This window comes from Mixophyes fleayi, chromosome 8 (assembly GCF_038048845.1).
Source record: "Mixophyes fleayi isolate aMixFle1 chromosome 8, aMixFle1.hap1, whole genome shotgun sequence".
Taxonomy (NCBI): Eukaryota; Metazoa; Chordata; class Amphibia; order Anura; family Limnodynastidae; genus Mixophyes; species Mixophyes fleayi.
Window position 1 is genome coordinate 9,722,307 of NC_134409.1, and position 16,216 is coordinate 9,738,522.

General features: G+C 42.5%; 1 protein-coding gene and 1 long non-coding RNA gene across 5 annotated transcripts in view; one reads left to right on the forward strand and one right to left on the reverse strand.

Moving 5' to 3' along the window:
- LOC142098912 (uncharacterized) overlaps positions 1-16,216 on the reverse strand; it is a 114,860-nt gene that overhangs the window by 44,335 nt on the left and 54,309 nt on the right. The window lies entirely within an intron of this gene.
- Positions 1-16,216, forward strand: part of DNAJC6 (DnaJ heat shock protein family (Hsp40) member C6) — a 57,812-nt gene that overhangs the window by 33,234 nt on the left and 8,362 nt on the right. For 3 of the 4 annotated variants that reach the window (XM_075181831.1, XM_075181830.1, XM_075181828.1), the window contains 13 exons: positions 5,404-5,453; positions 5,799-5,947; positions 6,261-6,383; positions 6,889-7,022; positions 8,045-8,239; positions 8,933-9,050; positions 10,377-10,456; positions 11,682-11,875; positions 11,974-12,057; positions 13,616-14,029; positions 14,363-14,524; positions 14,767-14,832; positions 15,509-15,643. In XM_075181831.1, coding sequence (XP_075037932.1) covers positions 5,404-5,453; positions 5,799-5,947; positions 6,261-6,383; positions 6,889-7,022; positions 8,045-8,239; positions 8,933-9,050; positions 10,377-10,456; positions 11,682-11,875; positions 11,974-12,057; positions 13,616-14,029; positions 14,363-14,524; positions 14,767-14,832; positions 15,509-15,643 — 1,904 coding nt within the window. The remainder of the gene's footprint in view (positions 1-5,403; positions 5,454-5,798; positions 5,948-6,260; positions 6,384-6,888; positions 7,023-8,044; positions 8,240-8,932; positions 9,051-10,376; positions 10,457-11,681; positions 11,876-11,973; positions 12,058-13,615; positions 14,030-14,362; positions 14,525-14,766; positions 14,833-15,508; positions 15,644-16,216) is intronic. The other variant, XM_075181829.1, reaches the window with a different exon arrangement.

Consider the following 16,216-nt stretch of genomic DNA (forward strand, 5'->3'; position numbering starts at 1 on the left):
GTGAATCAATGGTCCCTACCAGTGATCACTTTAAAAACACCCATTACTGTGACGGCTATAGATGGATCACGCCTCATCAATGGTCTCATCACCCAGAGTACGTCTCCAGTAACCCTTCAGATTGGTGTACTACACCATGAAGAAATTTCGTTTTTAATTCTTCCAGTTACGACAAGTCCGATTGTCTTAGGCCTTCCATGGCTTCAGTGTCACTCTCCCCAGATTGACTGGCGCACCCCTCAAGTTACGTCTTGGGGGTCTGAATGTCACCATCGTTGTCTCTATAAAGTTATTCCTCTTAAAGTACAGCGATCTTCCATCTCATCTTCCTCCCCGGGACTCCCTCCTCAGTATGCTTCATTTGCCGATGTGTTTGATAAAGCTCAGTCTGAACGTCTTCCTCCTCATCGTTCTTGGGATTGTCCGATCGACCTTCTACCTGGCAAGACTCCTCCCAGGGGTCGGGTCTATCCTCTCTCGTTACCTGAAACTCAAGCCACATCTGAGTACATACAGGAGAATCTCCAGCGTGGGTTCATTCGACCTTCCACCTCTCCCGCTGGAGCTGGGTTCTTCTTCGTCAAAAAGAAGGATGGATCATTACGCCCTTGTATTGATTTTCGTGGACTCAACGCCATTACTATCAAGAATCGGTATCCCATTCCGCTGATCACTGAGCTATTTGATCGCATCAAGGGAGCTCGGATATTTACTAAGTTGGATCTTCGTGGTGCCTACAATTTAATTAGAATCCGTTCCGGTGACGAATGGAAGACCGCGTTTAACACCAGAGATGGGCATTACGAATATTTAGTAATGCCCTTCGGGCTGTGTAATGCCCCCGCTGTTTTCCAGGGTTTCATCAATGAGATCTTTCGGGACTTATTATATGTATGTGTCGTTGTCTACCTAGACGACATATTGATCTTCTCACAGGACCTGCCTTCTCATCACCAACATGTGGCAGAGGTCCTCTCCAGACTACGGAAAAACTCGTTGTTCTGTAAATTGGAAAAATGTTCATTCGAGTTACCCCAGATTCCATTCTTGGGGTATATAGTTTCCGGAGTTGGCCTGAAGATGGATCCAGACAAAGTAAATGCTGTACTACATTGGCCTCAGCCAACTGCTCTTCGTGCCATCCAGCGTTTTTTAGGTTTTGCCAATTACTATAGACGCTTCATTCAAGACTTTTCATCCATTGCATCTCCCATTGTGGCCCTAACTCGGAAAGGGGCTAATACTAAGCAATGCTCATCTGAGGCTCTCCAAGCCTTTCAAATCCTCAAAGAGGCCTTCTCGTCTGCTCCCATTCTGCGACAGCCTGATGTGACACTCCCCTTCTTCCTAGAAGTAGATGCCTCTAATGTGGGCTTAGGAGCTATTCTCTCCCAACGCTCGGAGCAACAAAAATTACATCCTTGTGCCTTCTACTCTCGGGGTCTTCTGCCCGCAGAGAAAAATTATACTATCGGGGACAAGGAGTTGCTGGCCATCAAAGCTGCATTAGAGGAATGGAGATACTTGTTGGAAGGAGCTCGCCATCCGGTGACGATCTTCACGGATCATAAGAACTTGTCATATTTGCAATCTGCTCAATGCTTGAACCCTCGTCAAGCAAGATGGTCTCTTTTCTTTTCCCGTTTTGAATTAATTATAACCTTCAAACCAGCCGCTAAGAACAAGAAAGCTGACGCTCTATCTCGAGCTTTTGTGACGTCCTCTGATGTAGAAGAGGTTCCCAACCATGCTATTCTAGACCCCAAATGTATTTCTCTGGCTGCTTCATCCACCAAAATGCTACCATTTGGGAAGACCCTTGTGCCTCCTACTCTGAGGAGGAAAATCCTTTCGTGGTTCCATGCCTCTCGTTTTTCTGGACACGCCGGTGAACACAAGACCTTTGAGATTCTCTCTCGTAGTTACTGGTGGCCTTCAATGAGGAGAGACGTCAAAGAGTTTATTGCTTCCTGTGATTTATGTTCTCAGTTCAAATCCTCCCGCAGAACTCCAGCAGGGTTGCTGCGACCACTACCCATTCCGTCCAAGCCTTGGACCCATATTAGTATGGATTTCGTTACTGATTTGCCACCAAGTAAGAATCACAATACTATTTGGGTAGTGGTAGACAGATTTTCGAAGATGGCCCATTTCGTCCCTCTGTCCGGTTTACCTTCCTCGTCTACTCTGGCTGAACATTTCATTAAAGAAATCTTCCGCATCCATGGATGTCCGTCTGAGATTGTGTCGGATAGAGGAGTACAATTCGTTTCCAGATTCTGGCGGGCCCTTTGTAAAACCTTGGGCATACGATTAGCACTCTCATCGTCTTACCATCCGCAATCTAACGGACAAACGGAACGAGTCAATCAAGATCTTGAGACTTTTATTAGGATGTTCTCTTCAGCCAACCAAGACAACTGGGTAGAATTGCTCCCTTGGGCTGAATTCGCCCATAACAACATGTACCATGAGTCATCATCCAGAACTCCATTCTTTGTGGTCTACGGTCACCATCCGTCTTTTCCGGAATTTCCTGCCCTCCCGCCCACCCAAGTTCCTGCTGTGGAGACTGCTTGTCAAACCTTCAAAAATATCTGGTCTCAGGTCAAAACCTGTTTAAAGAAGACATCTAATAAATATAAGTCTTTCGCAGATAAGAAGAGGCGGGCTATTCCACCACTAAAAATTGGAGATCGTGTCTGGTTATCTACCAAAAATATTCGTTTGAAGGTTCCATCTATGAAATTCGCCCCTCGTTTTATTGGTCCATATAGGATCATTCAAGTTATCAATCCAGTATGTGTTAAACTTCTTCTTCCTAAGAATCTTCGGATTTCCAATGCCTTCCATGTGTCCTTGCTCAAACCTCTCATCATCAACCGTTTCTCGACTCCTCCCTCAGCACCGCAGCCAGTTCAAGTTCATCAGGAGGAGGATTTCGAGATTACTGAGGTATTGGATGCAAAAATTTCGCGAGGAGTCCTCCGTTTCCTCGTTCATTGGAAGGGCTTTGGTCCTGAAGAGCGTTCATGGATCAAAGCTGAAGATCTTAATGCTCCTGCCCTTCTGAAGAAGTTTTATTCCAAAAATCCGGACAAGCCCGGTTCCAGGCGTTCTGTGCCCACCTTTAAAAGGGGGGGTACTGTCACTCACCGGACTGTGAGTGCTCCTTCCCGGACATTTAGGAACCGTGGCCGTCCTCCATCCTGAGGGACTGCGCATGCGCAGCCCTTTCCATACCTCCAGTGTATGTTCCTTTAACTAAATTGGCAGATCAGGCAACCTCCCTATATTAAGCACCTGTGGTCATCACCACAGGGCCTGATCTTGGAGTCTCATTCCCCATGAGTCTCTGAAGGTGTTCCTGTGTTTCCTCGTTTATTCAGCCCAGCTGATTCCTGTGGTTTCCAAACTACTTCTACCTCTGTGGTTTCCAAACCACTTCTACTACTGTGGTTCCCATACCACTTCTACCATCTACTGTATCATCGTGACTGTGAGCTGATTCCTATCCGCTGCCTCCGTGCACTACAGTCTTCTAACCACTTCAACTCTACCTTGTATCATTGGGACTGTTAGCTGATGCCTATCCGCTGCCTCCGTGCACTACAGTCTTTCATTTACATCCACTCACCTGTTCATGATTGTGACTGCCAGCTGATTCCTATCCGCTGCCTCCGTGCACTACAGGCTTCAACCTGCAACTCGTCTGTGTTTCATCATTGTGACTGTTTGGCTGATTTCTATCCGCTGCCTCCGTGCACTACAGTCTTCAACCTGCAACTCGTCTGTGTTTCATCATCGTGACTGCTAGCTGATTCCTATCCGCTGCCTCCGTGCACTACAGTCTTCAACCTGCAACCCGTCTGTGTTTCATCGTGACTGTTTAGCTGATTCCTATCCGCCGCCTCTGTGCGCTTCAGTCTTCAGCCCTTGTCAACTCTCCCGTGTTTCCTTGAGTCTGCTGCCACTATTGCTACCCGCTACTCTCCGTGATCAACTGTTCCAGTTCAACTCTGCTCTGGTGTCCCATCGTTACTGCACCTGCTGGTTGCTATTGGCTACCTCCGTGTTCCCGCAGAGACCCGCTGCTGTTACTTCTCAGCGCTACGCATCCAGCTACTGCTGATCCGCTCTCCACGCCTTCCTGGGTTCCCTGCTGGTCTACCTACCTGTGCGCTGCACCTGCTAGACCACCGCTTCACCCATCCAGGGACTTTGCATCCTGCCGGCCTCCTGCCGTTCAGGTATCTCTGCACTTCTGTCTGACTGCCTTCTCCTGAACCACGGTATGCATACTTCCCATTGACTGTGCTGTGTATTGCATACCTTGCTGGACTGTGTTGGTTCTCCTCTGGAGGGTACTATCCGCTGAGTCTATTGCCATCATTGACTGTGTTATCTCATGCTGGATTACTTCAAGAGACTTTCTATATTGGCAGTGTTGTTCAGTCATTTATACATTTATATTGTGCATATTACTGTGGATCAAAGTCAAGGTGCCCGTGTATATATTGTGTTGCAGTCTCTCCCCGTGCACCTCCTCACATATATATTCAGTGGTACAACTTGCTAGTGGCAGACCACTGACCCCTGTTTCCAGTTTCACCTGCTCCAGTATCCTCTCACATAGCAGTGGTACAACTTGCTAACGCAGACCACTGACTCCCCGGATACCTCCACTTGGATTCCATTCCTTCACTCAGACAGCGGTACAACTTGCTATCCGCAGACCGCTGACTCTCATCACCTCCTCGTTTCTGTTGGACATTCCTCCTCACTATAGCAGTGGTACAACTTGCTACCGCAGACCACTGACTACCTTCACGTGTCCTTTGTCCATACAGTTCCTTGTGTATTACTACCTCCATATTGCCAGTGCTGCTAGTCATAGACTTTCCTGAGCATCTCATCATCTGCTATTTCCTGTTCCGTGATCACCCTGCTACCAGAGTACCATATTACCACCTATACTGCTCTGGTAAGCCTATCACCTGGTGATCCCTGGGTAAAGACTCCTAGTGCCCGTGACAGTAGATCGAGGGCGTTCAGAGCTAAATGCAGCTGGACGCATTCATGCAGCTGAATTTACACTTGTGCTACTTAAATGAGATTTAGGGGGCATTCATGGGGGTGTTACCTGGTTTGCAGAGGCCTTAGAAAATAATGTCAGGTGCTCAGAGGTGCTGGAAACCGGCTCTTTTGAATCAGGTGCCTTTTGCACCTCTCAAGTGCACTTCAAATCTGAAAATTATACACCAATATTCCACGTATAATAGACAGTCCCGGTGTCCCCTAACTCTCGGTATTAATTTAAGACTGAAATGATCCAAACAATTTTTGTTACTTGCTTGAACACCACATTGCAGAACTGACTTTGCTTTCTCTATTTATTTATAGTTATGCAAAAGGAGAGCTGGATATCTCATATATTACCTCAAGGATTATTGGTAAATAATGTTTTACACGTATTGAAATATTTGTTATAAAAGTGCAGAGATCTACTCTACAGATGGAAATGTTATTCTATATAAATACACTATATGCAGTGATCTGTCTTTATTACCCAGTATTGTTTCATTACTGTGTTTGTTCCCAATCGTAAAGCACTACGGAATATGTTGGCGCTATATAAATAGATGACAATGATGGCGTAGTAACGAGTCACGTCACCCGCTCACATGCCCCCCCATCGTGACTCATCCAAGCAGCTATCTTTGATCGCTGTAAGCGCGGTCACTTCCGTGTTACATGTCACATTGCCGATGTCTAATAACCTTTTATTTTTTTTCTAGTGATGTCGTTCCCGGCGGAAGGTGTTGAGTTAGGATTTAGAAACCATATTGAAGATGTGCGCTCGTTCCTAGATTCAAGACACCTGGACCATTACACAGTGTTCAACTTGTCTCCCAAGTCGTACCGCAGCGCCAAGTTCCACAACCGGGTGTGTAATTTATATGTGAAAGGGGTCCGTTTGTGCAACATATCATTTTGTGGGATCATAAGGAACATGCTCTGTGTATTCTATTTCCTCCTCTGTAAAGGCATTCACCATGGGGATATTCTAATATTGAATTCATCCCTGATAATGTACAATAATGATAATAACAGTGGAAGTGCAAACTGTGTATGTAAAACAATTATGTATAGAATTATCCCCCACAATGCACTGATCCTGCTAAAAAACTGAATGATCCATTTCCTGTGCCGTTATTTGAGTGTCAGCTTCAGGCTGATCCATGCTCTTTCTCTTGTAGGTCTCAGAATGCAGTTGGCCTGTAAGACAAGCTCCCAGTTTGCATAATTTATTTGCAGTTTGCAAGAACATGCACAACTGGTTACAGCAGAACCCCAAAAATGTGTGCGTTATACACTGCATGGTAAGTGGCTGCTTAGGGCCCAGCTGTAAGATGTACAGAAAGAGAAATAAAAATTAGTCTTTTCTGGGGGGTTTTTCTGCTGCAATAAGTAGCAATCAGTTATGGCTTTTATTTCCGTAGCAGAGTTGCCAATTATCGCTAATTTCCAGTGACTATCCCAGGTTTTAATGATTTGTCTTTGGAAATGTCTGTACGTGGAAGCGTCACTATTTTGTTTTAGTATTAACCAACTGCAAAATAAAGTTCATATTTTTCTGCATGTTCAATAAATTCCAAAAAGTGCAGTTTAATCAGAACAGGACTTAATAGATTTGTAGTCCCCCAAGATAGTGTAACAGGTCACGTGCTCAGATACAGGCGCTCGGCAACAAGGTGTCCCTATTTTAGAATGTTGGCTACTATGTGATAGTGTGTCAGGTGCTTACAGCATGTAAAGGACGATACAAGGCGGGACGTTCAGCAGTTGGGTAATACTAATTGTTTGCTGGTTCTTTGTCTCGGACAGGACGGCCGCACCGCTTCCGCAGTTCTGGTCAGCGCCATGTTCTGCTTTTGTCACCTCTTCTCCAATCCGGTTTCTGCCATCCAGCTGCTCAATTCTAAACGCCCGGGGATAGGACTGTGGCCGTCACACAGGAGGTGAGGAAGCGGCAGAGCCATAGGGTTATACCTTATAATCACATAGTCCCTATTTTATGTGTGTCTGAATTGCTAAAACAAGGTTTTAAAGTATACTATATTAACATGACAAGGGGTTGAATTTTGTAGGAGGTGTTTAAGGGACAAGTGTAGGCCGCGTCATGACACCATGTGCATCATTATGGCCCCGTCCCTCACTGTGTAGTTACGCTATTTGTGACGTCACACAGCAGGATGGCGGGGTCATAATGTGCTTCGCGTGGCGTCATTATGGTCCCTGATGTTATGGTCCCACCCACTTCGCAAGAACATCAGCGGGTTTTGGGAGATTGGCCTACTCTGCCTGGAGGCCTGGGAGTACTCTCCGAAATTTGGGATTCTCACGGACATTCCAGGAGAATAAGCATGTATGTCTGGCTGGTTCTTTTTGCTGAACCGGGGAAGACAGGATACACCTGACCTGCAGTAAGACACTAATATACCAGTTTATTCGATAGTAAAAATTGCACAATATAACAAAAGACAGCTCTGATGTTTTTCAACCTTCAGACCACATTGATTTATTGATTTGTATATGCCCTCTTGCAGCTTTTACTAGATACTTTTTTTTTTATCTTCCTTCTGTGCTTTCCAGCTGTTTATTTATTTCACCGGTCAACACATAATAAGAGAGTTGTCTCCTAGGGCAACACAATTACACAGCTCTTCCTGATGAGCTAAAAACGTGACTGTGGAAGATAGCTAGAAGGATAAAGGAATACATTTTGTAAAAGTTACAAGAGACCATGTACAACACAATAAATTAAAATCGTCTGAAGGTAGAGAAACCTTTTACATTTATCCCGATGCCTTGGTGAAATTAATTGCACAGAAAAAAATAATTTAATTTGCACTTTCCCTTGAAGATTGTAGATGAGATTCGCTGGAGACGTGAGCCTCAGAAACTAGTTTTAAAGGGAATAATTAATCTTTCGTATACCACTTTGTATGCTGAATAAAGCAGTTAAAGCAGTTTTTTGCAGGTACATAGGATATATTTGTGACCTGGTGTCTGAGAAGCCGGTACATCCTCACTGCAAACCTATTGTCATTAAGAGTGCCACCATCAGCCCGGTGCCGTGTTTTAACAAGCAGAGGAATGGCTGCCGCCCCTTCTGCGAGGTCCTCATCGGGGAAACGCGTCTTTTCAGCACAATGTTGGACTACGAGAGGATGAAGTGAGTGATGTGCGGTAATGACTTGTGACCAAGTCTGCGGCTCGCTGTACAATAAGTGATTGCAATAAGTTTTCTATTTCCTGTGTTCACCTTACATGATCCACTTTTATTTACACTAGTGTAAAGGAAAATATTTTACTTAGGTCAGTGCACCTATTTTATTCATTCTTCAAAACTAGTTACACACAGACAAGCCGGCGATGAAATTATCGCTAGAATGATAGCAGCACAGAGTAGCGATCTGAGGCTTCTGTCAAACTGATGCGGGAAGAGCGTGGTCTTAAGCGAACCTCCGCGTCAGTGACGGAACTTCTGCCGTTGCCAGTGACACGGACTGTCCCCCAAATTTTGCTGTGAGGCGAAGCCACGTTCCTCCCCTGCTCTGTATGAAGCAGCTTATATATCCAATGTGTTTCTGAGATTTTATAGTTCTTTAAACTACCCATTTAAGTGCCCATCATCTTCACACAGCGGAGGCAGCCATGTTTTGTATGGCCCAGTATTCATGAAAATGCAGCTTATCAATTCATTAGGAGCAAGTGACATCACTGAACCGGCTCCAATGATTGGCTGCCATCTCGTGAATATTGGTTCAGCTCACAGACATGCTCTTCATAGACGGAGAGTGATATTTTGTCCAGGTCTTAAACAAGCAATTCGGTTACAAGTCAAGCAAATCAATTTCTTTTAAAGGGAATATCGTGTTCAGGAAGGAAAAATATCGTTTCCTCTGGGTGTCACTGTCCACGGAGATGTTGTCGTTTCCATCTACCACATGAGATCCACAATTGGTGGAAGGCTACAAGCAAAGGTAGGTAATATATATATATATATATACTTAGTGTATACCAAGCATAAAAACACACTGGTCAACATCTGATACACACATGTAGTACATCCAAATGTTACATCACAATATTATGGACAATACAATATGTTTTATTGTATGTAGTCCCATTAAGTATGTGTGTTCGGGGGAAACCAGGCTCAACTATTCCTATTCTCTTGCTGCCTGCATTGTGAGGGCCAGAAAAGGCCCCAGAGCCTTTAAGCCCTGTTAATTTTAGGGTTCTTGGAAAAGGCCCCAGAGTCTTTAAGCCCTGTTAATTTTAGGGTTCTTGGAAATCAAGCTGAAGTTCCTCTGGCTAAGCCATGGGGGGCGCTGTTCCACTCAGTAGTGTTCACCATACATTATTTTACTAACATCCTGGCTTAGCTTGCCAGGGAACAATACAGTTACTTTGATAATTTAACAATGGAGTGCAAGTATAGATTCTTCCCATAACTGTGAACATTATTGATCCCTATAACTTGCACTATCCAGAATTGCCGCCAGATAATTCAAACCATTGCAGTAAATGCGTCACCTGGTTAGGCTGCAGCGATGAGCAATTTCTGTAGGTGACACATTCACACACACCCTAACCCCCCTAATCCCCACTACAAGCAATGATATGGACAACACAGGGTCTTCTAGCGCTGAGAGCTCTCTCCACTGCCAATAGGGAGCAACACTGTACACTATATAATTATGTAGAGGGACCCCCACCCAAATGATATTCGTGTTTAGCAGATCTTGAGCGTATTATATTTATAAACCATCAATTGTCACCGTAGTGTACTTATTTTGAGACTACTTTCTGAGCATCTGCTTAGAATTTCTTCCATGTTGGTCAGACTTTGTATAACTAATAGCGCAATTCAAATTTCATGTGTGTGTACTTCTGATAGACAAAATTGGATTGTGAGCTTGTAAGGGTTAAACATTCTCTGATTGGATAATACTAATAATACAATTTAATGGATCTTTGGACTACTAGCAACTCCGTCGCCACCTTTTCAATTTTACCAGTTTATAGTAATGACACGCTGATACATTGGCAGCAACAATTGAATAACTTTGGATCAATGATGAATGTTTCAACTAAATAAATATTTATTGTCAGATAATAAGATGCTTTAATATTATGTGGCTCATACACTTCTAGTTTTCCTGCCCAATCTGGATAACAATGTCATTTTGACGTTTGGGAAAAGCAAGTGACTTGCTCGAGACACGTGAGGTCTCCTGCAAGATCACTGTCTCTTTGTGTCACTTTGTCTCCTTATCTGGTACTCTTTTGTTGTTTGATTTTAGATGACAAACACACAGATATTGCAGATACAGTTTCATACAGGATTTATAACACTTGGAACAACGGAGCTAAAATTTACAAAGTAAGTATATAAGTTTCTAAAGTTTTCTAGGAAGCTTTGTTTGCTTGGCAGAGAGATTTTTTATTTCTTAAGACTTTGTAACGTTATGTTGTTAAATCCATGACTGGAATAAGCTAAATTTTCTGACACTGGGGGCAACTGAAGAGATTGAAAATAAGCTGGTTGTACGTTTTTTTGTACAGGACAGTTAGGCTACATACAAAGTGCTGTTTGAAAGGCTTTTTAATGCACGTTAAAATGTGAGTAATAACACATATAAACCACATCGTGTTTCTGTACACGTTTGATATACGTTTAGATGGACGTTGCCAACGGAATGTATGTTGTCATTAATCAGACCTATGAAAAATAAATGTTCATAACTTCACAGAGCAACGACGTAGACGCACATAAAAATGCAAATATAAAATATTTATTTAGTATTTTCCCAGCCAATTACAGGCATTTAACTTGCATTCAAAGAGCCTGTTAACCACATCACTTTAACGCAGTGGGAACCATTTTAACTCTGAATAAAGGAATGAAAAAATGTTTTATTATTTGAATAAAGCATTTTTCTCAAACGTCGAGTATTCAAATTTTTTTTAAAATATTTTTAAAATCTATTTAAAAAAAAAAATAAAAAAATGTTATTTTTGCAGAGGCCAATAGTGAGTATCAATCAATGATGTAATTTGTTACAAAAAGCATATGAACATACTGGTAGTAAAACAAACAGCGTCAATCAGAAAAATAAAAGGTACACTTTGACCCGATTTTTCAATAAAGAAAGGTGAAAAAAAAAGGAAGTCAGATGAAAAAGAGTGGCAATTTTTTAACTATTTTATTATAAATATTTTTTTTTATTAGTTGAACTGAAAGCCCAAGTCTGTGCGCTTTCAGTTCCACTGTGCATGCGGAAAGCAACTAGACGGATCACTCAGGCGTGTATCCTACGAGACCGGCCTGGTGAAGAGGTTAGGTAAGCCTCACCATTCCCGGCCAGTATCGTTGAGTATCCTTCAGGAGATATTTTATTTATAATTTATATTTTTAAATAAATAGATCTGTTACATTCATTCACATGGAGGAATGTAATATAGGTTGAGATATACTAATGACGTGAAAAGTACAGAGAGGTTGAGCACATGAAAAGCTAATAACGACTGATTCCTGTGGAGGCAAATCATAATTAAAGCAAATGTTATTTTATATGGTCACTAACTTTTGCTATTGGACTTCCCAGACCTGAACTGGATGCTTGTGACTCTCCGGACAAATATCCCCAGCTCTTTCACGTCACCTTGGACATTGAGATCGAAGCCACAGACAGACCGACTGATCTCACCCCTCCCTGGGAGAACTTTGTATCCAAGGACCCAAGCCCTAGTATCCTGTTCTCGTCCCAGCAGGAGCAGCAGGATGCGCTGGCCGTGGGGGGTAAGTAGCACAGGAGAGATAATGATATCCGAGGAACACTATCTCGCGTTCTACTTTCATCTATGGAATTCTACTTACATCGTCTTTGCATCAAACAGGTAAAGCTCCTGTAGAACAGCAGCCACCAGACAGCATCAAGACCGCTGGGCAGGGGGCGTTCTTCTCTTCTTTGAGCTGGCAAGGTACTATTTGAAATAACCTCTTTATATATAAATTAATCAAAACCAAATATTAGAAAGTTGAACCAGTGGGAAATATGTTCATCTTTTTTAAATGTTTTAAACTTTGCAATGTGTTAAAGTGATACTGTTTATCATCCCTTAACAACAAGCCAATTAAAATATCAAGGTGTCTGTGTAGCTTTAAAAAGAATGTTCCAAATGTATTTGCTAAATTTGTTCAGGACTCTTAAGAGTGAAAGCCAGTGAGTGTTTATATAAATTGTAGCAACAAAAGTTTGACACCTGAAATTTGACATTGCATAGTGTAATAGTCAATATAAAGCCATGGAAAAGCAGAATGTTGATATACGTGTTACCGCTGTAAGCTGAAGCTCCATCTTCATCCCAGTTACCAACAGTGCCAAAATAATTGCCCTTATGTCTTGTATTGCACTGTCCACCCGTATTTAGTGACGTAATTGCGGATCAGCGCCTGCTAAGTAGAAGTGCTCCCTCCTACCGCTTTCATAGCAGCGCTTTAAACAGAGTAAACTTCTGTTTTTCTCCTAAAATACTGCTTTGTCTAGTCTTATTTATTACTTAAATAAATCATGACTGGGGGACTGCTGTTATTACATGTGAAATGTAAAAATAATTAAGGGGGAGCATCCCCCTATCTAAATCTTCATTCAATCCCAGCTCTAGACAGCGCTGAATAACTACACCCACACACAGAAGCTAGATTTGAATGTGTCCCCCGCAATACCCTTGTTCACCAAGTTATTAATTTTAAAAAATCTTTTTCAGTATCAATATAACTGAACTTGGAGCGCACCTGGCAATGCGTTTTTGCACAAAAGTGCAGCGTGCAGACACAAACCGCGTCCCGTTAGAAGAATAGGATGAAATCAGATCTCTTCCGGCTGTAATCTGGGGCAGAATTCAAGTCAATAGGCGTGCACGGAAAATATTCTGGATGGACCTAAGTAGAATGATATTCTACTAGTATATCCCATTCTCTTTTAATATTAAGCTAATAAAGATTTGATTTTAATCCATCCAAAATAACTCTCTGACAACTATCGTTTCAACATTAGCCCCTTAAGTGCTATCCTGATAAAACGTCTTTTCTCTCATTGTAAATTTCAGCAAACCTACATATTGGTTAGCACATTCTACAGATAAACTTTCACATACTTTATATTAGATATTGAGCCCAGTTTGGGACGTGCAGAGATAAGGGCTCTTAATTATGTTCCTGCGAGGTGCACAACCTACCCCTTTTAAATAGGTTGGTTACTCCTACAATATGACATCATACACCTTTATGGTGACCTCACAAAGCTTAGTGCATATACCTTTAAATCTCCTCTCACCATCCAGGTTTGTTTCAAAACTTATAACTGTGAGGATGTGAGGAATCTCAGGTTGCCTATGAAACATATGGCATATTTATGCAAGCATTGATATTTTCTAACATCATATCAATCTAGATATGTGTTTTATTACTTTAACTCTCCTTACGTCAAGATCTCTGATCAGTCAATGTATCGTAAATACATCTGTTTTGGTATCTTAGACCAGAAGTTGGAGAAGCCTGGCTCTCATCCAGTCTCGGAAGATCGTGCTGCGTTGGTCCACGAGGAGAGTGAGCCCTCAGACGATGAACTCCTGTCCCTCTCCAGTCAGCACAGCAACACCAGTGGAGAAAAGCACCACGGAACCCCCAAACACAAAAAGACGGACCCACCGCTTCCAGCACCCCCGGAAGATGTTGATCTGCTGTTTCTAGACGGGAGCTCGGTCAATACCGCTTCACCGTCGCAGCCAAAACCACCACCTTCAAACTCTGATCTCCTCAATGACCTTTTCGGGGCTGCTCAGGCACAAGGGGACACCTTGTACCAGGCGGGAGGAATGGGATCTGCACACTCAACGCCACGGCGATCTGCGGCCTCCCCGTCTCCGTCCCAGTCTCCGAAAATAGGAGAAGGTGAAATGGAAGCTCTATTTTGTTTGTATGACTCTGTTTAGGGGAAAAAGTCTGAAAAATGCAGTATTGTCATAATGAAATGTAGATTCCATGCTTAATGTTACCTTTGGTCTAAAATCAGGCCCTTAAGGTGTATCTGTCATCTAATCACGATAGAGGCATTCATATTGTGTGCTGAACCAGTATCCATGAAATGTAATTCACTAGCGACTTTGTGTTGCATGACTCCGCGATAGTCCCTGGATATTGGTTCCAACCACAATATAACTGGCTGGACAGGTGATCGGTTCACATTAATGAATACAAGACTACAATATTCTTTACTGTTTGCAGCTTCCACATTTGACCCATTTGGATCAAGTCCGAAACAGCCGGGTCAGGACTTGCTTGGCTCCTTTCTCAGTGCTGCAAATGCCCCCACTGGAGACACGTTTCTGCATGCCACAAGAAGTCCCTCCCCCACGCCAGCAGTCCACGTTGATCCGTTTAACATGGGTAAGATGTCAGCATGCTGAGAAATGTATGGGCAGGAATGCATTTAATGTTTAGTGACCCTAGGATGATAAGGTTGGGGGAGTTTGCAAAATGTTTAATACAGTTCCACCACATACATACAGAGCTCCGTCTTCATTATGGTGAATATAAAGGAAGACGGAGCCTCACTTGTGGCCCATCCGGACGTACAGCACTCTCACTATTAGGTGGATATTCTCTATAATTCTGTCTTCTTTCACCAGCTCCCCCTTCTGTATCTATCCAACCTGACTTATCTGGAACGTGGGACTGGGCCACCCCGTCACAAGGTAAAACAGCATAATGCCAGTTCACAACGGGTCTTGTATACCTCAGTCTCTATCAGTCTGCTATTAAATATACCCTTGGGTTTTTTGCCATTAACGTGGAACTAAAGTCAAAACTTGAAAGCGCTTATTTTAAAACTCCATATATGAGACATCTTTTCATCCATGTGAAAGTAACAAATTAAGTTTTCCTGTACTGGACTAAATCAGTTTGGTAGATTCATACACCAGGGGGAGCTGTAATGAGGAGCTCTCCCTGTAGGTGGCGCTGCCCCTAATATACTGAGATAAAAAAATGTATATCATATTGCTCTCTTTAAATGAACTCATAAGGCATATAATTTTTGCCGCCACATCCCATTTAGCAGCTGATTAGAAATCTCCCTCCCCGCCATCTTATCAAGATGTCTTAAATAGAGATTGGCGTTCCTATCATATAGTATATCATTCAAAATTCATCAAGTTTGTACAAAGTCTGGGAATCTTGAGTCGTTCATTTTAATACTTACTTATGTCTTTAGTAGCTTAATCATAAATGCATGTCCTAATTCGATTCGCTTTTCAAGATTTAAATACATTTTCTCTTTTATTAGCAAATCCTTCTTGGCAGTTTAGATGTCTGGTCTGTAAAATAGCATCTGTGCAATGTGATCTATCAATGTGATTCTATCCTTCACAGGTGGAATAGGGGTGGGAAGCAGATCAGCCACTACCAGTCCCACTGGATCACCACATGGGACCCCACTGCACCAGTCCAAGCCACAGAGCCTGCACCCATTTGCCGATCTCGGAGCTCTAGGTGCAAATCTTCCTGGTAAAATTATTTCCTCTTCTTATCCCAAATGCCGGTCTTATTCTCATGTTTAATGTCTTGTTCTCTGAAATTGCTCTGTAAAGGCAGGAACATTACCGTACAAAACAATGAATACCAGGTTTTAATTATATATTTGTGGTTATTGCACATAACAAAATTAAATCCAAATTGAATTTTCAATAAATAATAATCAATATTGGAAGATCCCCACTTAAAACAATCCACATGACATACTGTATAGTAAAGCACAGAAAATGTTATATTAAAATGTAAGAAACTAAAAGGATACAACCAGGAGTGGAATTAAAGTGTACAGAAGATGATAACCACCGAACATGTTTTAAACCCTAAAGTGCTCTGATTGGCTACATACAGTGGAAGTAGCCAATAGCAGGGCAGGCTGTGTGTACTGGTTCAGCCCACAAATCATCTGCAGTCAGTTACATTAACAGACAGAATGCAAGTAATACAGTTTTTCATGGGGATGTCTTAAAAACAATGTATTAAACAGTAACAGGAAGTGTAGGGACCTAAGGATACAGTAACAGGAATTGGTAACTCCAATTGCATCAT